Source organism: Embiotoca jacksoni, unplaced genomic scaffold (assembly GCF_022577435.1).
Source record: "Embiotoca jacksoni isolate LCO1_2020_lvr unplaced genomic scaffold, fEmbJac1.0.p SCAF_18, whole genome shotgun sequence".
In the NCBI taxonomy this organism is placed as follows: Eukaryota; Metazoa; Chordata; class Actinopteri; family Embiotocidae; genus Embiotoca; species Embiotoca jacksoni.
In genome coordinates this window covers 8,222,435-8,247,515 of record NW_027185318.1, presented here as the reverse complement: position 1 = coordinate 8,247,515, position 25,081 = coordinate 8,222,435, and the positions used below count along the sequence as shown (strand labels likewise).

Below are 25,081 nucleotides of genomic sequence, written 5' to 3'. Positions count from 1 at the left end.
TGGTTTTTTTTTTCTCGCAGACTTCCTCCAACGCGAGTTCCAACCGGCTTCGTTACCTTAGCAAAAGCTAGCCAGCGAGCTATATAAGTGTCGTCGACAAAGCCGCGGCGGCGGCGCTGCTTCGCGGACATGCAGCCGGATCTCGTCCGCGGGTCTTTTAATTTGGACATTTTGAATGTAACGCTGTCTAATGCGAACCGCGACGATAGCTGAAGTCGGGGATGGCGTCGTCGGGGTGAAGTTAACGCGCACGAGGAGGTACTAGTGAGGCGGGGCGGAGGGGAGAGAGGGGGGGAGAGAGGGGGGGGAGAGAGGGCTGGCTGGCTGCCTGGCTCCGATAGTTATGAGCGGTTTCAACAACATCGCGAGCAAAGCCGCGGAGGGTTCGTCTCTCGGTGTCGACGCGACCGACAACAACAACCGGTGGGATCTGGGGAGCGATGTGTTTTCGTGCTGTCACGAGCTGAGCCTCGCGGACGACTCGATGCGGGCGGGGGTGTCCTCGGTCCAGCCGGGGCTGTCGGACGGACACCTGCCGCTCCTCCACGCCAAACACCGCAGCGCCCAGGACGCGCTGCTGCTGGACCTGAGCTCCCCCGGGGGCTGCTACCTCGACGGCGGCTCTCTGGAGTACAGCGACAACGACGGCAGCGGCGGCGCCGGTCCGCTGTTCGACAGGAGGAAGAGGTCCCGGTCCAACAGCTCCAGGCACCGGTTCAGCGAGGTGGTCACGGAGCTCGGTCCGGAGGAGGTGCGGTGGTTTTACAAGGAGGATAAGAAAACTTGGAAGCCATTTCTCGGCCACGACTCGCTGAACATCGAGCTCGCGTTTCGGAAGTACTGCGAGCTGAACCCCGCTGCTACGGGCTCCCGGGTCGGCGGCGGCGGGGGACAGGAGGAGGAGGAGCGGGGCGAGGAGGGCGAGGGGGGCGGCGGCGGCGGTAGTAAAGGACTGAACGGCGCGGGTGCCAGTAGAGACGAGGACCAGCAGCGTGCACGGAGGCCGGGGGTCCCTGGACACATCCACCGTGTCCTCTGACGAAAAGGACATTCTCGGCATTGAAATCAACGTCGACCCCGTGTGTGTCAGGGGAGGGCTCTACGAGGTGGACGTCAAAGAGAGGGAATGCTATCCCGTCTACTGGAAGCGTAAGTTTTTTTTTTAATCACAAACACAGTCTGTAAAACCATATTTCTGCTCTGCATATCAGTCACACACATTATGCAGCTCCCATGTTTGCAAGTCCCAGAAGCATCATTGAGAAATTCCCGTTGTGTTCACGTGTTACTTTATAGACTTTATATTCTGCACTATAATGGCTGACGGCATCCAGATTAATGGCCCAGGTCCACTCACAATCAAAGACTCGACTACAAACCACAGCCATCAATTCTCCTATAAAAGTTTGAAGGTCAAACCGGTTCAGTTAACTGCCGAGTCCTGCATTGTTTTGCAGTTGTTGTTGTTGTTTGTTTTTTTAATGACCAACTAATTAAACAGCCAGGGTGCATTATCAGTCTATTGGGCTCAGCTGATCTGCACTAACTAATTCATGGACATTTCCAGGAAAAGGCGGAGAACAAACGAAGGCGGTCGCTGGAGAGCCTCGGAAAACCCGACCGCGATCAAAGGTTCAGGGGTTGCCGGTTCTTTTGAAGGTTAATGTTAAGTGACATCTAGAGAAGCTGTTACTTTCCTGAATGTTCAAGCTGTGGATGTACTTTTAAGTCCTTTGTAGTCAATTCAGACCTCCGCTGCACAGTGAACTGCACTGTTTCAGCTTGGTCTACGCCAAAGCCAACACACATGCCACGTTATCACCTAAAAACCTTGATGTGCTACTTTTGAGATACTGACGCAAAAAGGAGACTTGAGAGGAGTCATCAAAAGCATATCTGAGAAAGGAGCAAGAGTTCTGTTGAATGTAACAGAAGCTGTGGAAGGATTGTTGATAGGCTGTAACCCAAGAAGCAAAACGTCCAAATATGTGGACAATTACTCAACTAAACCACAAGGTTTTTGAAAAAGGATTTGGCACATTGTTCTCTTTCTGTTGACGTATTTCGCAAACAAGGTGAACAGGTCGGAGTTCATATCATAGTGACATTGTGTGCCAGCTTATCTTCTTCAACCAGGAATGAACCACCTTAAAAAAAAAGAAAAAAGAAGTGAATAGTTTCTACTGAGTCTCTAGCTGTCTTGATATCAGCGTTGTGGTGGGCCACTCTGTCTGTAAATATATATGCTGATGTGGGTTTTCTTTTTTGTCCCGATGACTCCGTGCAGAAAAGGCCCTGTCTTCTGCAAAGCGTGCCTAATTTAAGATTTTTCTATCACACCACCAGAGAATCAGTCGGTGATGTCAGTCGTGACTGTAATCAAACCTGGCCTCGCTCCGCTGAGACTCGGCCCTCCTGGATTTCTCAGACTCTTTGAGTTAAATGGAAATCAGTATACGTGGTCCAGAACACCGAAAGTGACTGGAGTAACTTTTTTGCTTTGATTTCTACTTTACTCACACACAGCAATTTTGAAAGGAAAAGGTATATTGTGTCTTCTTTTGTCCCCAGCCAAAAAAAAAAACAAAAGTCTATCTGTACAATGAAGTTATTGTTTTACATCTGCGACTTAATCAGTGCCGTCACTGTCTTCACAGAACAAGACCACATTCCCGTGATGAGAGGCCAGTGGTTTATTGACGGTACCTGGCTGCCGTTGGAGGAGGAGGAGAGCGAACTCATTGAGCGGGAGCACCTGAGCCATTTCCGCGGGCAACAGATGCAGGACACCTTTGAGACGGATTTGGTCGTCAGGACCGTTGACAGCAAAGACGGTGAGCGCCGGGGACGGGCAAGGGGAGAAGAGTTTTGAGTTTAGTGCAAGTTGACGTTCGAAACGTTGAGAGCTGCAAACCGTATCGGCTCTTTGAACAACACAGCACTGAAGCATCCATTCTTGTAATTATGCTCTCGGGAAATAAACACGATCGATTATCACTAAATTTAATAGTGAATGTTGTTGTGGGGTCAGGATGTAGTTGGGGGGGGGGGGGGGGGGGGGTTTGAAACGAAAGCCAAAACACAAGTACACGTTGTTCCTTTTTGGATTCACCGGACTGCAATTTTATTCCAGCCAGCCAGGCAGGCAGCATCTTGCACACACAAAAAAAAAAAAACACCTTTATGGCAGCGTGTAAGGGCAGTAAAGTGAGGAAATGCTCCCATAGGCTTTTATTAGTTATAAACTCCATTAAAAAGTAAGTCGCCATCTTCACAATAAAACCAGAGGAAAGACATTGTGACTCATAAATGATGAGTTATGAGACAGTCCTGCCGGCTGTAGTATCGACACGGTCAAGAGAAATGAGTGAGGCAGGTGTGTGTGTGTGTGTGTGTGTGTGTGTGTGTGTGTGTGTGTGTGTGTGTGTGTGTAGAGGTTTTTGTTGTGTCATCCTTCCAGCGTAGAAGCAGGTGCAGCTCGTACGTTCTGGCGCGTCACCCCTCTGAGGGCTGGCTCGGGGCGAAATGTAGCAGACCTTAGCTGTGAAAGGCAAAAAAAAAAGAAAGGGCTTCTTTGATTCAGCAGTCTCCTTAAGGCAGCCAGATCTACAGGACCTTCAGTGGTGACGAATGCGTGGGTGTGTGAATGTAGCAGATAAACAGAGTGAAGCAGAGAGGGGAAAAAGATGAGGCGGCCGTTAAGGAGAGTGAAAAAGTGTTGAGGCTTCATTGTAAAACCACGACGCAAAACACCATCAAGGTAATCTGGAGCGTTCACACGAAAATACTATATTAATAACATATTAGACGACACGATGAATGGCAATTCAAATGTAATGACGCTTAGTTCCTGTGACTCTTGATTGGCTGCGTTTGAAGGACAACTGCTTAATGACGCGCTGTGACTCGGAACAGAACGCCCGAGTCAGACCGTGAACAGGTTGCGGGCGCTGACACGGTCGCGAACCCTCTACTCCGCTCAGAATGAATTAAGGCCCACAAATAAAAGCCATCGGCGGAGCGGAGGTCCGGTGATTGCACTCGGGCGGGCCACTCGCGTCGAATCACCATTCGCGCTGTACGCTCAGAGCGCCGTCGTCTGGCCGCCATCGGCCCTTTTCCAACCGACGGAGTCGTAAAGTCACTCGTAAACTGCGCGCCCACACCAGGAGGTGTGGACGGATGCAGGTGTATGAAGTCACAGAGGACGGAGGCGTCATTGGCGGATTATCTGCCCGGTGCGTTTGTAATGCAGTGCAGGGGTGCACAAATGGTCTTTGTGACACCTGAAGGCCCCCCCTCCGTTGCACAGCACGCAGATCACATGACCTCAACTTGTCCAGTAGGCGATTTGTGTTACTGCGCGGAGGGGTAGCACTGCATATTTCTACCCACCTTGGGGGCACAGTGAGAAAAGTAGGGGTGAGGTTCCATGCCTGCTGCCCCCGTGTCCATATGCAATACGTGGATTGGAGACATTCAGTTCCTGCTCGGAAAGGTCCTGCTGCCTTTGTTGGCAGATTGTTTGCCGCGTCTATATTTAGCAGAGCATGAAAGCAAACCGAGTGATAGATCCTGTTCGTTCACCTCGTGGGTCGTCGTCGCAGGCCAAATTTCAAAGTGTCACTAATTCACGATGCAGTTCATTCACCGAAAGACAGACTGGTGACTTTTTGTGGTCTTGTCAAATGAACAGCGGGAGCTTTCACAATGTTTGTAAAATAAAAAATACGCGTCGACTCGATGGGTTTTGTGGACTTGGAAGTGCTAAATTGTTTTTCACTTACGGTTCCCTTAAACCGAGATTCAGAGTCTGCTTGAAATGTATACTTTTCGATATTTTAGAATTCTCTTTATCGTCCCAAATTCGTCTTCCCTCATTAATGTTTAAGTGTTGCTGCTTGTAACCGTGTTTAAAAGAATATCTGTTGCCGTTTGAGCCGGGAGAAAGCCAGCGAACTTGTGGCATCAGAAGGGCGGCAACAACTCTTATTTCAGATACAGAAGCTCAAAATCTCTACGAGGGCTTCACAAATAATTCATGGATCAGTGGAGTTTATACATTTTCTTTTCATGTTTTTACATCTTTTGGCCAACTTTGATCAGAAAAACTATTTCTTAACATAATCTAAGCCCGTCTGTGGGAATGGTATTTGTAATCTTTCAGCGCTTTTGACATAAAAAAAAAATAAGCGGATCCCGTCCATTCACTTTAAGCGTGTACAATCTGCGTGTATAGAGGAGTGAACCAGCGGCGAAACTGTCGGGTGTGTCCCAGTCTGTCAGACCTGAAAGACGTCAGGGAAAAATGAAGTCAGCAGGCTGGACGCAGTGTCATCTGTCAACATTGAATGTATGTTTTATTTTTAGATATTCAAGGCCTACGAGCTTATTTGTTTATGCTGCACGTTCATGAGACTGGGAACAAATCGCACGATTGATGACCAAAATGTGTTTTAAGTCATCAAGTGGCAACAGTCTTGAACAGTTGATAACTATCAGATTGTCTGAATTTCCTTCTCACTGTCACAGGAGAGTTGTAATTATCGGAAGTGGCTCAGTTTTCCTTCAGGTGGACCTCACGGTTTGATCCAACCCCCCCCCCCCCCCCAGGATACTTATACATCATAAGATACCACACAAATGCAGGTTGCGAGTTCATTATGACCTCCACGTACCGATTCTGTGTATAGTGGATATTCCCGGCCATTAGAGAGCACTTATTTCGGAATGGATCCATCAGTGCTGTAATGCCCAAACGGACATTGCTAATAGCTTTCACAGAAAACAAACCTCCTGTTCACTCAGCAGTTCTCTCCTCCTCCGCAGCCTTTCACCTCTGCTGAGGGAAGCACTGCTGACATTTGCAAGTCTGATGTCTGTGTTATCACGGCTTGAATGATGTAGTCGGATACGAGACTTGTGGAGTTTCACAAGATTTGACTAACAAATTCTGCGGAGACCTTTTTTTTTTAAATGTCAAGTCAAGACATCTCCCTTGAAAACTGATTCAGTAATTTCACGTCTCCAGAGCTTCTGTTTTGTTCTAATTTGATTCAACTTTTTGGTTAATTATTTAGATTAAGATACAAAAGATGAACATTACTAATCATTTTGATACAGGGAACACTTGCAGACAATAACAAAACATTATGTATAACCTAACTTTTGTTTCTGTCTCTCAGTTGACGTATGTTTAAGTTGTTATTATGTTTTGAAAAGCCGAGCACACAACTATATTTGCCTGTTGCAGACTCTTCCCTTTAAGTATTAGATAAGTTAGAAAGCACTGACATTTCTCCCTAGAGAAAGATTACATCATCTCCTCAAAGTCAAATGAATAATAGAGATAATTTCTCGGATACTTATACCGATGATTTTGTATGATTGTAGTCGGTATGGTTCTTCCATTTTATGAGTGGGGTTTCATCATCGCATCCATAAAGCGGTTATAAAATTCACAGTGTAAAGCATTCATTCAGCCAAATGGAAATACGAGTGCTGCTAAATGCTGTCAGACGTGCGTGTTACACAAACGCAAAAAAGAAATGGTGATTTGACTTCACGGCATGTTTAGACACGGTAACGACTTCTGTGATGAGTGTAAAACAAGACGCTGCCTCGGTCATCGAAGGCATCGCACGTCAAACAGCGCTGCATTTGGGGCTCTAGGCTCATCCTAACTTTTAAACCCGAGCTCTGTTTCGGCTCTATTTCCTGCAGCCACTGGGTGCCTGCCTTTAAACCAGAGCAGACTCCCTGTCTGTCCTGGTTGAAGCGGTAACCTGACTGCAGCGCTGCTTGATAGATTGACCTGTTCAGGAGCGATGACAGCGGCAGTCTGTGTGACTGACACCAGGGTTACGGCCATTACTCACTCTCTGTTGGTTGTTAGTTCTCTCCCACCTGCCCCCTTTCTACCTCCCCTTTCTGTTCAAATGGAGCGGATATCAGACGAGTGCTAAAACCACATGTCACAAGCGCAAACGCTGCCAAGGTACTGTAAAATAACACGTTTTTGTTTTTTAACTCGTTGTCTTAGCTTCTAGCTTGTACCCCCTTCCTTGTAGACCCTAGGTCTCTAGATTTTCCTTCCTTTTTGTGGTTCAGACTTTTGAAAGCTTAATAATTAGAGCTAGACCTGGGCTCAGTTAGACATGGTTGTATTCAAATGGTTTTTCTCTCGGTTCTCCATTGCAGCCTTAACTGGGCCTAGTTGCTAGAATTTCTTCCTTTTGTGCTGTCACCCAGAGTTTGTTACTACCGCTGTTACTGCTTTTTGGGGGAATACTGTGTGTATCTGTCTCTCATCTCCATGATGGAATAGTGAGTAGACAACATGGTTCACTCAACTAGGGCAAGACCCCTTAAACCAGCGGACCTGGAGTAAATAAGCAGGTCCTCAAAAAAGCCACTCTGCTTTACTGCTTTTTTTTTTTTTCTTTTTTTTTTTTTTTTACACCTCCCCAGCCTTGTCTCCCTCTTTCTCTCTCATTCCTTCTGGTAGTTTGACTGTATTGTATCCTTAATGAACCACCATCACCAGTTCCCGCTCTAAGGTCAATGAACAAAGCTCTGTTGAGAGCCTAGCACAACTGAAGAGCCAAACAGAAGAGCCATTGTGGCCCTTTACTATTATAGCCCTTAACATGTTGTGTAGAGTCGCCCTCTTTGAGGTCCATCACTGTCTTACTTCTGGGTGCATTGAATAGAGTAGTCTGGGGGTCTGTGTCCTCATCTTGTAGAAAATCCAAGTGATCATTGACCCAAAGCCTCGTCTGCAAAGTAGCGCAGAATGTAGAGCTGTTTTTATACTACCTGATTTTAAAGTATTGCAGCACACCACGGTTCTGTTTAGCAAATATTACACGAACAAATATGTCTTGTCCTGACACAGAAAATCTTATGAATGAAATCTAGCTGTTATGTTTGTCCCGCCATAGCCAAGAAGAACTGTACGTTCAAAAACAAATGTCACAGTTTCAGGCCTTCGTCATTCCATCTGTTGGATATTAGTTTGAAAAAGCCCTACGTTTTCATCACTTTCCCTCCTCCTCTTCCAGGAGCTTCTTGTGGTTTTCCTAGACTCTCTTTCACGTCATTTCTTGAACTTCAGCAGTTAACACAGTCCCTTCCTATCCTTTGTCGCGTCCTTCACGTCCCTTCCTTCTTAGCGCTCTCCCTCGTCCTGGGTCCTTCAGTAATTCTCCATAGCCGTATTAGAGCACTTAGATCAGGGAACTCCCTCTCGGTTGACTGCCAGCTTGTCTGGACAAGTTGATTTCGATCCCCTCCTATTTCCCCTCCCTTTCACAATGCACTGCTTTCATTGTAAAACAGGGAGTGTTCTCGGACGACCCCGAAGTATCATTCCATCCCATTGGCCACATTTTCACTCTATTTGATATAAATAAAACCAGCTAACTGGGGAAGTTCAATATCATTTCTGTTCCAGCTGGACAAATAACTCCTGTTTTACAGTGGACCCAGCTGCAGATGAATCTCAACAGTCTGAAGTGGCGTCACCCTACGCTGTATCTGTATGTGTCTTCGCTCCTATTTGCAGTAGGCGTAAGAGGAGAGGAGACCACTTTCAACTGTTTGAGATGAAGCCGGGCTGGATGGTGAAAGGTCCTCTTCTCAGAAGAGCTGATTGTTCCCTTTTTCTGCTGCTGTCAGAGTGGGTTAGTGTCGTTTCGTGTGGTGGTAGAAGTAAAGCATACAGTACGTTTCCTTTGCTGTTGAGTGGTTTCATTTGAGGATCTGCAAAGATACGTGGAAATGTGTGACCGACGAAACTGTCCGTGCCACCAAATACCTTACCTGACAAGTGTATCAGGACATGGGGGAAAAAACAATGTCCAATCCCTTTGTCCACATTTGAATTTCGCTTGTGATTTTTACCTCGTCTCCTTCCAGACTCTGCTCGTCCTCACCTTTCAGAGGCAGCCATTCATTTCCACACTGGTTGAACTCAGAGTAAGAAGGTTTCAGCCCGGGTGCAATAAGTGCTTGGCCTCTCATTACCCACCAGTCACGCTTGTCTAATGAGGAAATTGGCCGGCCTAACGACAGAGGACCTCCACCATGTGACTCATAAACACATGGGCACGGTTGAAATATATCTTGTTTCATTAATTCATGACGAGAAAAAGACCTAAATTTCTTACCCCGTTGATCTGGCCAAAGAATGTCTGATAAATGTCCAAATGTATCAGGATGAATGAGAAGAAGAAACACCAGGGAGAGGAAGCACATGTCTGACACATGACACAAGATTTATCAGTCATTTTTTCCACCGCTGTATGACGGCATGTACAAAAGTCATCCTGTAAATTTAGGCTCTCAGCAGCTTCATGGTAATACAACACTCTTTCTTTTACTCTTGCGTTGGTTGTGGGGCTGTATTATTAAGAGTTCCAAATGAAACACTGTCTGGAAAATGTTCTTAGTGCAGAACTTTACCCGGTTCTTAAGGGTTTTAATCCCCAGTTTGGTTCAAAGCAGTACAAAGAGCCGTGACTGCGCACTGGACGAGCTCCAAAGTCCTGCACCAAACTCGTCCAAATGAACCCGACTGAACAGGGTGTTTTTTAAGGACATGCAGCAGAGGCACAAATAACACTCTCAAGTCAACCAGTTTCATTTATTGCTCTTAGTTTATGTAGCAAACGGCGTCTCCTCTCTAGCCATACCTCTGCTCTTGCTTGCCCAAGTCGCTGCATTACACTTTGAGACAACAAGCTGGAGAAACATGTAATGAATTTAGATATCAAAAGAGCACAAAATGTCTCCATCCGATGAATACATAAGCAGGACGACAAGCAAGAGCCGAAATATGCAATCCCGGTGTGTGATAGTTTGATGTGTTTTTTCTTTCTGCAGATCAATGCTCCACGCTGCATTTGATTGAGCTGTTTGAATAGATTGGTTCTAGGCTTTTGCTGTGTTGTACTACATTCGGTGCTATTATAACTTGGTGTCTTCAATCATTACTCTGTCTATGAAATTTGCAATCTCAACCCTTTGTGTCGGTGAACCTTTCTCCTTCTTCCCGTTCCCCGATCTCCCCTCCTCTTTGACTAAATTCCGTGCACCCGTCTGCCAACGGCCCCGTCTCTTTCCTCTGTCCATTCATTCGCTCACCCCTCTCTCACTGCCTTCCTGCAGCCATCCACAGTCTGAAGCTGAGTCGGACACATGTGGACTGGCACAGCGTGGACGAGGTCTACCTCTACAGCGATGCCACTACCTCCAAAATTGCACGCACCGTCACTCAGAAACTGGGCTTCTCCAAAGGTCTGTAATCACTCACGGTCATCTTCCCTCCTGATAAGAGGGACAAACAGTTTCTTAATCACACAGTACTTGTGTGTTTGTAGTTTTGTCACCACTGACGTAGTTTGAAACCGACAGTTAGAGCAGTATACCGATTACATGATTTGCTGTTAGATATATTTTGATCTATAACTACTACTACACTACAAATATGTGAAGTGATAAACCAGCAATTGTGTGATTATTATATTGCATTAATGGGACAATGCTTTGGTCCAGACGGGAAAATCATAACAACTGTTAGACTTTTCCAACAGTGTTTTAATGACATTTAATAGTCCCCAAACTTTCCCAGCACCACCCTGAGATAAATGCTTTTGGAGGGAAATGTCTAAACACCTGTTGCATCAATGGCAGTGAAATGGGGTGCCCTAAATTGTGTGAAGCCAAACATTTCCTGAAAAAACCTTATTGTTTTCCGGTTTCAGACGGTCCACGTCTCGTGCCTTCTTCACTGCCTATCTAATGCACAGATGATGTACCTGTTGCTGTATTTGCAGTGTGCAATCATTTGCTCGTATTAACAACCATTAACTAACTCTTATTTAAACGTGGCTGCGTACAGTTCAGTCTCTCAACTGGATTAGCCCAGAAAATCACGCAGCGCCCGTGTGCCATTTTCAGGGGCTCAGTTTGGCCAAATGTCCCAGGCTCAAGTTAACTTCAGTTTGACCCCAGGTCTGATGTTTGACCTGTATGGGTGACTCTAATCTGATGCACCGTCTCCAAACTCTACGGTACATTAAAGAGGAGGAGCTGTTACTGGTTATCTCAATCTCTGAGACAAACGAATAGCTCAATGAAGGGATATCTGTGAAGTGCAACGCCGATAACGGAAAAGCCCCAGTTGGCTCCTATCACCTGTACTAGATTATAGATTCTAAATAAAGACGCACGCACTCAGCCCTGTAGGCACGTTATAAGTGTGCATCGTCTCGGGCCAGTCACAGCAGGACGCCCTGTCTCCCTACTGGCCTCTTTGGACCCAGCACAGCGCGTTACGTTCAACACAATCACTCAGCTATTTATAGCCTGTTAGTGAACACAGTGGAAGTGTGTTTTTCGGGAATGTGGTGCAGAAAATACTGAAATTTCAATAATTGGCTTTTCACAAGCGAACAGCTCGCTTATTCTAAACTAAAGATCTAACCCTGTCCTCACTCCTCTTTCAGCCTCGAGCAGTGGCACCCGGCTCCATCGGGGTTATGTCGAGGAGGCCTCACCGGAGGACAGACCTCCTCGGACTACTCACATTGTCTTTGTGGTTCATGGGATCGGACAGAAGATGGATCAGGGCCGCATTATTAAAAACACTGGAATGTGAGTTGCAGTCTTTCATGAGATGATTTGATTTCAGACTTTCCTTTGTGCATGTTCTTCTATCATAACAGCATTTTCATTTGTATTCCATTAGTCTGTCATCAGGCTAGAACACATTTAAAAAGGAGATCTTTTACCTATTTTATTCGTGCATTAAATCCAAATCCTGTCCACAAGCACATAGTGAAAACAAATCTTTCTGGGATGTAATGTGACGTTTGAAATGCCACAAAGTTTTTGTTTTTTTTCCTGTTCTTTTATTTTCTGGTTGCCCAGAAACAGTCTGTCTTCTCATTCTGTTATGTATTTGTCTGCAGCTTTTATGAACACAGCTCACTTCCTTATTTTCCCCTTGTCTCTGTGTCGCTGGCACAAAGCAGAGTACAATTTTGCTACTTCAAAGGGTTATAAATCGTCCCATAGTTTTTTTCTTGGGGTTAATTCCCCTGGCCTCCGTGACTAAGCCTTTACCCCGTGTTGTGTTTTTTCATGATGAAAGGTTTCAGATATAAACCTGTCCGGCAGATTGTTGTAATTCCAGGTAACATTTTTGCTTGACAAATATTCGCAATTACATAAGCGCATTTACAGAAAGAGTTCAAGTGTCATATTAGTGAAATAACTAAATCAGAAATGTCACTCTCTTTCTCCATCTTTGTTAATCCGAAGCCACTCGCGGTTAACACTTCAACCTGCAAGCTTTTCCTTTCTTCACCTCTCCTCCTATTACGATGCTCAGGAAGGCTTTATGTGCTGATAAAACCACAAGGGAACATGCACTGCAACAAGCAGCAAATACAGAACTGGAACACTGTGCACGCTAACGCAGTGAAGTCCGCTGCAGCAGGACGAGTGTGGGCAGAAATGTGTCACTTTAAACTAAATTGACAAACGCTGTGCAAATTTACATGTGATTCAAATTCATTTTTCGAGGCAACCATTCAAGTTGAGCAGTTCAAGCGGAAATTATTCAACATCCGATTTTAGTGACACATTTCTGTCTTGACATGAAGTACATACTTAATCAACTCGGGCCACTCTCTCTCTGTGACTCGCTCCATCAACTGCATCAATCCAAATTTCATACCCGTGCTGTTAGCTGGGGCGAATGTAACTCTTGATGCTTTGAACAACACAAATAAAATTCCATTTATTTCGATTTTATTTGGGTGGTGGCTCAAATGCAGAGAATAATAATCCACAATTTTGTCATATAAAACTATAAATGTCGCCTGATGCTGCTAGCTTTCTCTTTAACAGGCCTTTTATGGATTTGATGTTTTGATGAGTCAGTATTTGTGTTCTCAGGCCTCTAGTAGGGAGGAAGTTACAACGGCGGAGCACAGTACTCACTTCCCTAGAAATCTGATAAAGCACGTCATCACGGCATCCCTTTTTTTTTCGAGGAGATTAAGTCTCACTGGAGCTCTGCTGTGAATTGGATATAGATCAGTTGCTGCTTAAGCCGCCCCTTTTTATGTTCTTGTCTTTTATGTGTAAGATTGTGGTGCCCTACCGCTGTGTTCAGCTCGGCCCTGCTTAGTTCTGCTGCAGGCAGTAGTACAGAGTGTATGGTCCAGAGCCATGTGTGTCACAAAGTTGGCTTTGGACCACGGCTCTGGCTTAGGCCGACTAAGCAGGTAAAGTAGACCAAGTCAAGCACTATAAGCCTTCCTTCTATCTCCTTGTGGATTACAGCACACTTTCCTCAGCGGAGAGTGAAGATCAGTCCGACATGTCTAGCCAGTTCCTTGTTGTTGTTTTTTTTTTACCTAAATTAATTTCAGATTTCTACCTTTTGACAGTTCCAAAGTTTAAAATCTTCAGGCTAAATGTGTTTAGCTAAACCTAAAAGCAAAGGAGGCCTTGTGGGTGCAGCACAGAAATCTCTGTAATGCAGCACTCAAACCTCTGAGTGTTTAAGTTCCCTGCAGACACACTAGATAGTCCTGTCAAAACCTGCATTAGGTTCCCCATTCACAGCCCAGTCACCTAAAAGCCTCTCTCAGCCTCCATTACATGTTAACAGCTACCTCGCCCTCCTTCTCGTTGTGTATTTAGCGTGTCCTGTAAGCCAATGCTGCCCCACATCGGCTCACGAGAGAAGCTGCTGCATCAGTGGGCAGTAAAGTGGGCGTCACTCTTCTTTTACCAGCAGTCATTCGAGTCTGAGAAAGAGTGCAAACACAGACTCCCTCGTCAGTCTGTAGGGAGGCTGAATGTACACACAGGATGTTACTCATCCACCCAGAACCTGTCATTAAAAAAAACCCTGGGACCCAAACAATATAAGCATGCCATTGTGTGTACGTCAAACCAAATATACACTTAAGAAATGAAATTGGGTGTGCGCAATGTTTTCGTCATAGTCTTTACCTGCTTTATTGTGTGTGTGTCCATTTAGGCTGCGGGAGGGTGTGAGGAAGATGGAGGAGAAGCACTTTTCAGAGCACAATGAAGAACATGTGGAGTTCCTGCCTGTCGAGTGGCGCTCGAAACTCGCACTGGATGGAGGTGTGCGTCTTTGACAGTGTGCATAGGGGTTCTTTTGTTTGCTTTATGAAGCAGCTGCCAACCATTGCAGAATTTGCAGTCTCGTAACAATAAGAGCCGATATCTTTGTGTTTCCGTAGATACGGTAGACTCAATCACGCCAGACAAAGTGAGAGGACTGAGAGACCTTCTCAACAGCAGTGCCATGGACATCATGTACTACAACAGCCCCCTTTACCGCGACGAAGTGAGAGTCACACACTTTCGGAAACTATTAGACATCTCTGATAGCCTAGACGTCTCTTTAAAACCTCCCTGCTCCTTCTCTCCAGATTACTAAGGGCCTAACACAGGAGCTGAACAGACTCTACTCGCTTTTCTGCTCCCGGAACCCCGATTTTGAGGAAAGGGGCGGCAAAGTGTCCATGGTGTCGCACTCCCTCGGCTGTGTCATCACCTATGACATCATGACAGGTTGGGATCCCGTGCGCTTCTGTCTGCAGGAGCATCGCGCCGTGGAGGAGGAACTGGACTTGCGCTGGATGTCTTTCGAGGAGAGGCACATTTTGGAGCAGCTGAAGCACACAAGAAACAGGTAGATCAGTGACTCTCAAAGGCGGTTTGTATAGATCCTCACGGATTTGGGTAGAAAGCCTAGAAGATCTCAGGGAGGCTTGAGACGTAACTTTACTCAGCAGCAGATTGCCAAACAATAAATAGCTGGATGTTTATATTGGACTTCATTATTTTTCATTCCCTAAATTTGCCACTCTCTTCTGTAAATGGCAAGTTTGATTTTCTGTTTGTTTTGTGTGCGCTGCTGAGTGATTCTAAAGCTTCAAGATCAAATGGAGGGGAAGAGCCCTTTAGTACATGCACCACCCATTGTGCAGTATCATTTAGTGCGTGTGTGCCATTACCTTAGTGAGACAAGAAATTACTGGAATAAGGGTTATTGATCGGACTGATGCAGGGGTTGTTTGACGACTGACTTGAGGAGAAAAGGTTTCTGTTCTTAATGGTTATGTATCTACTTAACATTAGCTAATGAATATGGGATATTATTGATGATTGTATTGCAGATGATTTTCAGGTCAGATGTTTGGATTTACATTTATTTTTATAGTATATAGTTCAGGCGACTGTTTTTTTTTCTACAGGTTACGGGAGCTGGAAAATCAACTTGTCACACTGGAAGCCTCTAAACCTTCAGCACCCCCGGCTCTCAAATTTAAGGTAATATTCTCACATATGTTAACATGCGCCATAACAATTTGACATTCCTGTAAAATTATAAGTAATGGTGTCAGCATTTTTTTACAATGTTAATACCAAAGACTCCTTTTGGGACGTTTGTGTCATCTTTGCACCTGTTGCCTCTCAGGTAGAGAACTTCTTCTGCGTGGGTTCTCCTCTGGCTGTGTTCTTGGCCCTCAGAGGGATCCGCCCTGGTACCAGCTGCCACCAGAACCACATCTTGCCCACCTCCATCTGCAGCAGGCTCTTCAATGTCTTCCATCCCACAGACCCTGTGGTCAGTCTCCCTTGATTGCCCCAGCTCTTGACAAATGCTCTCTCTCACTCAGTGTTTTGACAGGAAGTCAGATTGTCTTTTCTTTTCGTCTTTTCAAAAGAATATTTGTGTCTCAGCTTACACTCATTGACCATGTGCTTTATTTGGAAAAGTTTCCTGTTTATACTAGACTTAAAATTGACAATAAAATTGAATTGAATAGACTTACCATTCTCCTCTGTGCTCTGCTAAATTAACAATGTTCTTTATATTAACTGAACTTTTACTGCTCTCTTTAGGCCTACAGACTGGAGCCCCTCATCCTCAAACATTACAGCAACGTCGCACCTGTTCAAATACACTGGTAGGAACTTCAACCTCGAAACGCCTGATGTTATCCCTTATATTCATAACATTCATAATGTTTCCAGAGTATGTAAGATATAAATATCTGGGGTTTGTTCTGTTCCTCAGGTGTAGCGCCACTAACCCTGCTCCCTACGATGAGATCCGGCCCATCTTCCTCAACCCGGTCAAAGAGCCGACATCTGACACTGAGAGCATCCCCAGCCCGAGTACGTCTCCTGTCCTCCAACGCAGGCATTACGGGGAGTCCATTACCAGTCTGGGCAAGGCCAGCATACTGGGTACGGCACAACCATCTTTTTTTTTTTTTTCTCACTTCTAAAACAAACCAAGCTCTTGTATTTCCATGACCAGAAGAGTTGTGGCGTCACAATCTGGGAAAGATTTTAATGGTAATTTATGAGGAAGCATACAGTACCTGAATCTGGGATGAAAAATACCTGGGGTGTCAAAAAAGGTGGTAGATGTTCTCATTTAAATCACACTTTAGAAACTTTTATTCTTCTACATTTCCTTTTAAATAATTGGAACATAATCTTTAGGTATTGACTGTTACTACAACTAGGGACAACAAATGAAAGCTCAGAGAGAGAATTGAACAAATTTAATTTCTCCTTGGTGAGAATCCGTACAAGTCATTTCCATTTTCTTCTGTGAGGTCAGTGTTTGAAATGAGGGAACTGTAGCTGCTCCTTTTGATCTCAGCATTGTGTCAACAGTGCCATCATGTGGCAATAAGGGGAATAGGTTCCTATTGTTGACTACATTTGTATTATCCTGTTGTGTAGAAAATACAATAAATACATTATTCTTTTGCGGGGTTTTTTTCTCTCTTGTTTTTAACCATATTCCAACTAATTTACCTCCCTCGCGATAGGAGCGGCGAGCATAGGGAAGGGCATTGGAGGCATCCTCTTCTCGCGGTTCTCGCGCTCCAACAGCCAGCCCTCGGTGTCCCTCGGACTTGAGGGCGGAGCAAACGCCGAGGAAGAGGAGCAGAAGCGCACGGAAAGCCAGTCAGCATACGGCCTCTCCAGCTTGATTCGGCCCACCTCACCCACCGCTGACACGTCGCGTAAGTTTACTGACCTGTTCGGTACGAAAACGATCACAAAAGTCACATTTTAACTTTTTTAAAGCAGGTTCTGAAAGGGTGTTGATTCTCAATTCATGGCCGCGCTACTCCGTCTCTGTTCTGCAGTGGAGCTGGAGCAGCGCGTGGACTTTGAGCTACGAGAGGGTCTGGTGGAGAGCCGCTATTGGTCGGCGGTGACCTCGCACACCGGATACTGGTGCTCACATGACATAGCTCTCTTCTTGTTGACCTTCATATACAAGCAGAAGACGACACCCTCCGACGCAGCAGAAGATATCCAGGAGCCAGACTGAGGCGGCACATTTGTTACACACACACACACACACACGCACACACACTCTTGAACGATTACTTGTAACACTGGAGGCATTTCTCTTCTCCTCAACCATGCTCAAAAAGTGACTTTGTTCTTCTTTTTTTTTTTCTTTTTTTTTTTGCTCATAAACTTCTAAAATACACTAAGAAGAACCTTCCTCCATCTCGTTGTGACCTAGCTCTTTTAACACGTGGGAATCATTATTAAGAAACTGACTCAAAACCTCGTTTTAAAATGTGCTTTTTTTTTTTTGTCTCTTTTTTTTTTTTTGGTGTTTTTCGTGCACAATTGCGCACCCTAAGGGTGACAGCGTTGGACCAGGAAAACCCCTAAGGCGGTGCACCGTTTGCCAGTACGACCCGAAGGTACATATACACGTGGAATAAACGGTGTCATGAGTCTGATGCGTAGGAGTTTGTCGCACCTGTTGGGAAGAGAGCTCTGACTTCATCCCCGACCTTAACGTTAAGCCTGTTGATAAAGTGTCCATAAGTTTCCCCGTTCGCTCAAACCCAGCCGCTTTCCCGGCAGACTCGGGCTGGAGCCTTGTGACACATTTGCCTGACCCTCGGTCGCCGAGGCTTCGTGCTCTTTGTCTGATCTGTGTTTTTTTTTTTCTTTGGCACAAAAGAGCGAGAAATATAACTGTCAAAAAAAAAAGTAGGTTTTTCTTTAAACGTCTAGCTACATGTCAAAACTGAATGCTAACAAGCAAATGCAATGCCTTTCGAAATCAGCCAAACGATGCTACTCATGCTGAATATTTATTTAGTTTTTTGACACACACACACACACAAAGAAAAGGAAAACCAGGGCATTATCCCTTTAATAATGTTTTGGCAATACTAAGAAAGACATAACGAAAGTGCTATTTTTTTAATTTGTTTTTGTTCCTGTGTTTTTCTTCTCTATTTAAGATCGTTTGACTCCTGAAACAGATGAGCAGCAAATTAGCTTAAGCAAAGCACCAGTTTTTTTTTGTTTTTTTTTTATAAACTACAGAGTCAGCTTCTTTTATGTTTTGGTTTCTGAAACAAAACTGTACAGTTTTTGTTTTCATACGAGGGACAAAATGTCTCCTATTAAAACAGCATTCGATTTCCTGTGACATGCGGAGGTGGACAACCACACGAGGCAAATCGTCGCTCTCAAACAAGCAGCGGACATGTATAGTTATTTTCTTACAGTTTATAAGTGCAAATCATGATTTAAAAAAAAAATATTGATGTCATTTACAAGACGAGAGTGACATTCCTAAAACCTAAATTCATGCTTCTGTATTAAGGTTAAGTTATGGAGAGAACTTTTTGTCCTCGTATCTTTATATTGATATCCAAATGAAATCGGTGGTATTTAGATGTATTTTTGGTTAAAAAAAAAAAAAAAAAAAGAAAGAAAGAAAGAAATATTTTTCCAATCTATTTTCAGGCTATCATGGATTTAAAAAAAAAAATAACCTAGATCTCATGAGGATGGGAAATGGGATTCAAACTTGTGGCCAAATAACGTGTGTATGTCTAGCTTGTTAGCTGCTAGAGTTTAGTAACGCTAACACCTTGTCAGTGAAAATGTAATTGGCCCGGGGTAATATTTTTATTTTTTATTTTTAGGCTTTTGTAATGCATTGCACACTAATTGTATCTTGTTTGCCTTTTTTTTGTGACCGATTGACAACTTTCCCATTTTGAGCAAAGGATATGTCAGCTCGTCTTTTTTGGTTTGGGGGTGAAAGAAGGGTTTCTTTAATCCTAAAAACCTGCATGTGGCAGTCATTCGACTGTGTGAATTCCCTAACGCACACTATTTACAAATTTATTCCAGAAAGAAAAAAAAAAAAAAAAACGAAAAATAAGTGGAAACAGCAAAATGATTTGATTTTTTTTTTTTTTTTGCCTTAGCTGTGTAAACAAACAAACTACTGCCGGAGCTTATATTAGTTGCCGGTCGGGGTAATAATCCTGCAGAAATTAGAATACCTACTCACTTTGCATGGTGTTAGATTAATAGTAAATGGATGTTGGAACAAGAAAACATTTGCAGAGTGCCAACACGCATCCAAGAAACTTTGTTATGACTAGAAAACCACTCGTGATCGTTTCTGGAATTTCTAATGCAAAACCTTTTAAACACATGGATGAAGAAATGGAACTGTCCTCGTATTAATGTTCACGGTGTTACCCGTGATTACCGTCGGTGTCAAATTTTGATTTGTGTCCTGCTTGTTGGAATATCATAGTTATCGAAGAGCTTATTTTAATTTGTTATGGTGCAAGCTGCAGCTTTATTGTACCACACAAGGGCTTCTGCTTACTGGTCCGACACTAACTGGAATCAATTTATTGGTGTTTAATGTCTGTTACATGTGCAAAAGGCCCACTGACTAAAACCCTGGCTGCCTTGGTGAGATGACCCGATAGGTAACGCAAAAGCAGTCGGGACAAACAAGGGAGAGTGACGTGTTGCTATGTTTGATCCGTCTTGTTGATCTGCGCATTCATCGGCTACAAACTGCGCGGGAAAAAAAAAAAAGAGCCCGGTGGGGATTTTATTAATTCATATTTTGCTGAGCGTGCCTATAGATGCAGAAAGCAATTACAACACGTCACCTGGACAGTAAGCATGCCGTTATTAGAGACCTAAATGTGTAACGCAACATACCGTTCCATTGTTGCCTCCGCCTCTTTAAATCGCACTGTGGGGGTTCAGACACGGAGAATACTGTACTGTAGGCGTGGACGCAACATTGGGACAATAACAACAATGTTCCTGCCAGTGTTTGGGATTTGGCTGTGTTTCCAAAAATATTTGAAATTTGCACATTTTCCAATTCTTTCAATTTAGGATTCAAGCACAGATTTTCAAATGTGTTCACTCTGCTTGCTGGAAAAAAACAACAACTTAAAACTATCGGGTTAACTGGAGAGCATTCAACAGAATTTTGTGACGAGGCATTGTAATTTTGACTATACGAGCATTTAATGTACAGCATTTTGAACGACAAGTATATATTTTTCTTGTTAAAGGCACCACAAGCATCAGGGAAATGTCCGCTGTTAAGTGTTTTGTAGATTCGACACACTTGTTGACGCCAGACTGAAGCCATCAATGAGTAAAATTCAGCACAGATGTGTTGCCGCTCTTCAAAATGTCCACAAGTTAATAAAGAACATGGCCTGCAGCCGTATGTAGTCAGACGTGGGGTGAGAAAGATTAAACCTTTAAATTAGGGCGTGTTGAATGAAATTCGTTTCACACTGTTGCCCTAACTTTGAATGGATGTCTGGAAACGTGTTTTATGTCTGTCCTTTAGAGCTGTGCAATAACCCATGCCTGTAATGGCCTATACTGGATTTTAACTGCCATCCAAAGCACTGTATTTATTTTCCTTTTATTAAAGCATTTCTTTTTGGATACAATCATTATTTCTATGTCTGTGATGTTGCACACAGGACTGTTGAATCTGGAGCCTCTGTTGTCGAGGGAGGAGGTTGTAATCAGCAGAGGAAGATGGTCTCACTGCTCACTTCCAGTTTAGATTTTGGAGGACAATAGGGCTGCTTGTTCATCTGAAACTCGCATCGGATTCTTTCCGAGGCGCCCCCCTGAAGTGAAAAACAAAGCTGACTTATAGTTTATGAATAGGCCACATTGTAATCCATAAGCGGTCGTGGCTTCCACATGAGCTCCTAGGGTTTATAATGCTGTTTAGCAACATCTGCAAAGGCGAGCCTCACAGATGGGACCAGTTAGATTGGAGGTGACTCATGCATAATGGACTAGGCCCTGCTGTTCTGTGTTTGGCCAGAAGAGGTCAGTCATCTATTGGTAATACTGCAACAAAGACTCATTTAATGACCATCTGTCCACCGTCCTGTCTCTCATCCTGTTTCCATGTCTTGGCCTTTTTTTTTTTTTTTTTTTACTAATTGAGAAATTTTAATGATTGTAATGTGCCAAATATAATCATGATGGATCAATTGCGTTTGTAGATTTGTAAGAATATGATGTCAAACTGGAAGAGAGTCAAAGAATCTGATCAAATGTCCTTACCACCTCCTCCTCCTCCTCTGCTTCCTCTTCCTCTCCTTCGCCTCCTACGTCCTCATCCACATCGGCAGCAGCCAAGCCAAGCTTTCCCTATCTGACTCTCCTGCACTGCATCTGACTGACTCAAATGTTTACGCCGCAATTAAAACACGGCCTATAAAAGGCAACGGGTCGGCTGCCAGACGCTGACGGGGGGGGGGTCAGAGCTGCAGGGAGAGATGTTATAAATTGCTTTGATGCCGACCGTAGTCTGAAGGCCCAGATTCCTGAGCTGCAGGATCGGAGCCGAGCGAGTTCAACGGGAGACTCGGCCAGAAACGCACTTGATTCATGGCTCTTCGCTGCAGAGAGCGTGCGCCGGAGTGTCTATTGTGCTGCTTGCTTTGGAAAGAAAGGAGACGGACGCCTTCATGTATTCCCCTCCCCCCCCCCCCCCCCCCAAAAAAAAAAAAAAAGTTATCACTTGACTGAGGGCATTCACAAAGTGCTATTTTTTTTTCATACGACAGAAAACACCTGATGCCGATCTGCACGCTAATATTTTTCCGCATAGTTACAGAGCTATATTGGGGAAACTTGGCTTGAGATGTCTGAATCAAAGTAAACTCTCATTGAGTTTCTGTAATTGAATGAGTTTCTGATACAGTGACTGTCCTATTGTGGCGGTTAAATATAGTTTCTGCATCCAGGATGAAATGAAAATGTGTTTCGTGGGTAGAATCAGATAAAGTAATGAAATATTCATTTGGTCTCTGGATGTTATCTTTCTATTCCATTATATTGGTATATTAGAGGTAAATACTGCCATTTTTTTTTACAACTTGCCTGCAGCTGCATGTGCTTGTTACACTCCCGCGTACGATTTGCTGTTCTATAAAATGGTGAAATATGATGGCTTTCTTAACTTTTAAAACCCCAAAGAGTGTGTGAAGGAGTTAGAAATACCTCGGTTTGGACCCGCTACAACATAACAGTAAAATGTTCCTTGAATATATGTGAAGTGTCAGGAATTCAAATAGATATCTTGTATACCTTGGCGAACGTGTACACTTCACAGTCATCCAGTGGGACGTTCGGTCGAAGTAAAATGGTCTGCACTGATAGAAAATAATGGAGAAACACTAGAGAATATTTACATCTTTTTACTAAAGGGGAATCTTTGGAGAAACATAGCAGTTATTAAAAAAAAAAAAAAAAAAAATTAAAGAAATGTGTCTGTTATTTTGTGCAAGTTACTCCCAGGACTAAAGAAGCAAAGGTCCCAGGATGCTGATGCAAGGCTCAGCAGCTCTATTGCCATAAAAGGCAGCCTGTGATCTCAGCTTGCATGTCCATTAACCCTGCCACTAGCTGTTGAACGGTCTTCTGACGAGGGTTCAGATCACGCTGGAAGTTTTGCCGACAATAAAACGCAGACGCCTTTTAAAAACACAGCTCGAAATAAGATTTAATTTTACATCAAGCGATGAAATGCGACAGATTTCAGTTGTTTAAACCCCCCCCCCCCCCCAAACGGTTGTTAAAAAAAAAAAAAAAAAAAAAATTAGCCTGCCAAGTGGATAATTAAAGTAATAACATCCATTAAGGGATCCACAATAATATTCAAGTAATAGAAAATAGGAGTTGGTATTTTACTTCGGAGGGCATACCGATGCTCGTGTTGATACTCCCACCCCCCCCCCCCCCCCCCACACACACACACACACTTTTATGACGTTTACTTGTAACAGTTGCTACCTTTAGCCTACTTAATTAAAAGATGATCATTTAAAAAAAAAAAAATATGTTTAAACCGGATATGAGACCAACTTACTTTGTTCAAAAATAATGATATATATATAAAAAAAAAAAAAAAAGTGTTTTATTTCTATAAAGTGGCTTTAATAAATGAATTAAATATCATAGATGTGTGTGTGTGTGTGTGAGTGAGTGAGTAAGAGAGAGAGAGAGAGAGAGAGGTGACAGGAGGGGGGGGGGGGGGGGGTGGGGGGGGACCAGCAGATCACCAGTAGGCCGCCAGTATGAAAGGAAAAGTGGGATTGGAGCAGCGGTGACGTGATCCGCTCGGTGGAAAGAGGGAGGGTTAAGGGAGAAAGAGAGGGACACGGACGGCTGCCGGACTCCATTAAGCCGAAAGCCTGAAGGAAAACTGTTTGGGATACTTCACTTCTGCGAGTTTCTTCGGGGGGGTGGGATTTCTTCCTGGTTTTTTTTTCTTTTTTTTTTTCTACCGCCCGAAAAATAAGACTTTCTACATGATTTAAAGAAGGAAGGGGGACTCGTATCTGTACCGTGTTGTCGACTGTTTTGAGTGGGTTTTTTTTTTTTTTTTTTTCCGTCTTTGTGAAGGTGAGTGTGCAGATTTAAATGCTCGTCCTCAAAGCTTTTGCTCGTCCGCTGGGAAATAAGGAAAAACGGTTTTTTTTGTTTGTTGTTGTTGTTGTTGTACCGCTTCTACAAACAACTTCTATTAGCAAGTTTTTTTTTGTTTTTTTTTTCTCTCCCCCCGACCCCCCCCCCCCACAGGTTTTGGTTGGTTTTCGACACTTTTCTAGTGAACTCGGGTCTCTTTAACGAACGACTTGAGTGACCGGGGGAGTTGTTGCAACGGGCTCTGCTTACATAATTCCACCCCCCCCCCCTCCTCGGCCTATTTGTGCCTTTACCGTTATTTTTTTTTTTTAACAGGTGAACCGGCACATTTGGCGGCGATAATAATAATAATAACAGCCGCCAAAGAGCTTTTTTTGTTGGGGCTGCGGGCTTCGAGCCTTTTGTTCCGCCGCCGCTTACTGATTAGACGACCGGTTTCGGTCGTCAGGCCACTCTTCTTCTTCTTCTTCTTCTTCTTCTTCTTCTTCTTCTTCTTCTTCGAATCAAAGAATGACAGACTGGCTACAATGTAACTTTTTTGTTGTTGTTTTTGTTTTCGGCGGTGACCTCGCACTTTTAAAGGAGCGCGTAACGGAAGAGAGGCACCGAGACGGGGGACACGTTCGTCTCGTCCTCCTTCGTCTCGTCCCTTCCCCGTTAATCGTTCTTCAGGGTTAAAATGTTCCATCGGCGGGTCAAGTTAACGCAACTGTCGCCATCGCGGGAGCGCGCCGAGTGTTTTGGGGGGGGGGGGGGGCTGCGGTTCGATTGAAGGAGAATGATTCCATAACGAGAAAGAAATCAAATAATAATAATAATAATAACTCCCATCGTTAACCACAAGATCTGCATTCAAAATCTTATCGATTCAACAGCTGGCAATACATCCGCGGGAAAAGGACTGGTTCGTGTTTATGCGTAAAGTAACCAAATTGAGTTGCCTGTTTTTTTTTTGTGTGTGTGAAATCGAGTGTTAAATCAATCTTTCCGTGATTTACTTGCCTCTCCTGCAGCGACCCTACTACCAATAGTGGAAAGCAGCTACGTACCACGCACTCGGGGAGTACCATTTTGAGGTGCTTTTACTTTTAAGCTTTTCCTTCACACTTCCACATCGCTTCGTTTCACGGAGAAACGCTCTACTTTCCTGCTTCCTTACATTCAGTTACTTTTCAGACGGAAGATGATTTGACTCGAAAGCTTTACAACCTTTTTTTTT

The 25,081-nt window shown here is 44.1% G+C and overlaps 2 protein-coding genes across 6 annotated transcripts in view; both read left to right on the top strand.

Moving 5' to 3' along the window:
* The first annotated feature begins 320 nt into the window (after positions 1-320).
* On the top strand, positions 321-20,861 carry ddhd1a (DDHD domain containing 1a). Its single transcript, XM_069152508.1, is given in 15 exon segments — positions 321-964; positions 966-1,149; positions 2,658-2,834; positions 6,896-6,997; positions 10,171-10,299; positions 11,511-11,658; positions 14,063-14,172; positions 14,292-14,398; positions 14,484-14,746; positions 15,312-15,387; positions 15,536-15,685; positions 15,964-16,028; positions 16,139-16,311; positions 16,908-17,105; positions 17,232-20,861. Coding segments are annotated over 15 exon segments (2,691 nt in total). The 5' UTR covers positions 321-343; the 3' UTR covers positions 17,420-20,861.
* Positions 20,862-23,561: 2,700 nt separating this feature from the next.
* fermt2 (FERM domain containing kindlin 2) overlaps positions 23,562-25,081 on the top strand; it is a 38,400-nt gene continuing 36,880 nt past the window's right edge. For 2 of the 5 annotated variants that reach the window (XM_069152512.1, XM_069152509.1), the window contains exon 1: positions 23,562-23,838. The gene's annotated coding sequence lies outside the window, so the exon portion shown is untranslated. Of the gene's footprint in view, positions 23,839-24,728; positions 24,767-24,875; positions 24,939-25,081 lie in introns of those variants that run through there. The other 3 variants (XM_069152513.1, XM_069152511.1, XM_069152510.1) reach the window with 2 other exon arrangements.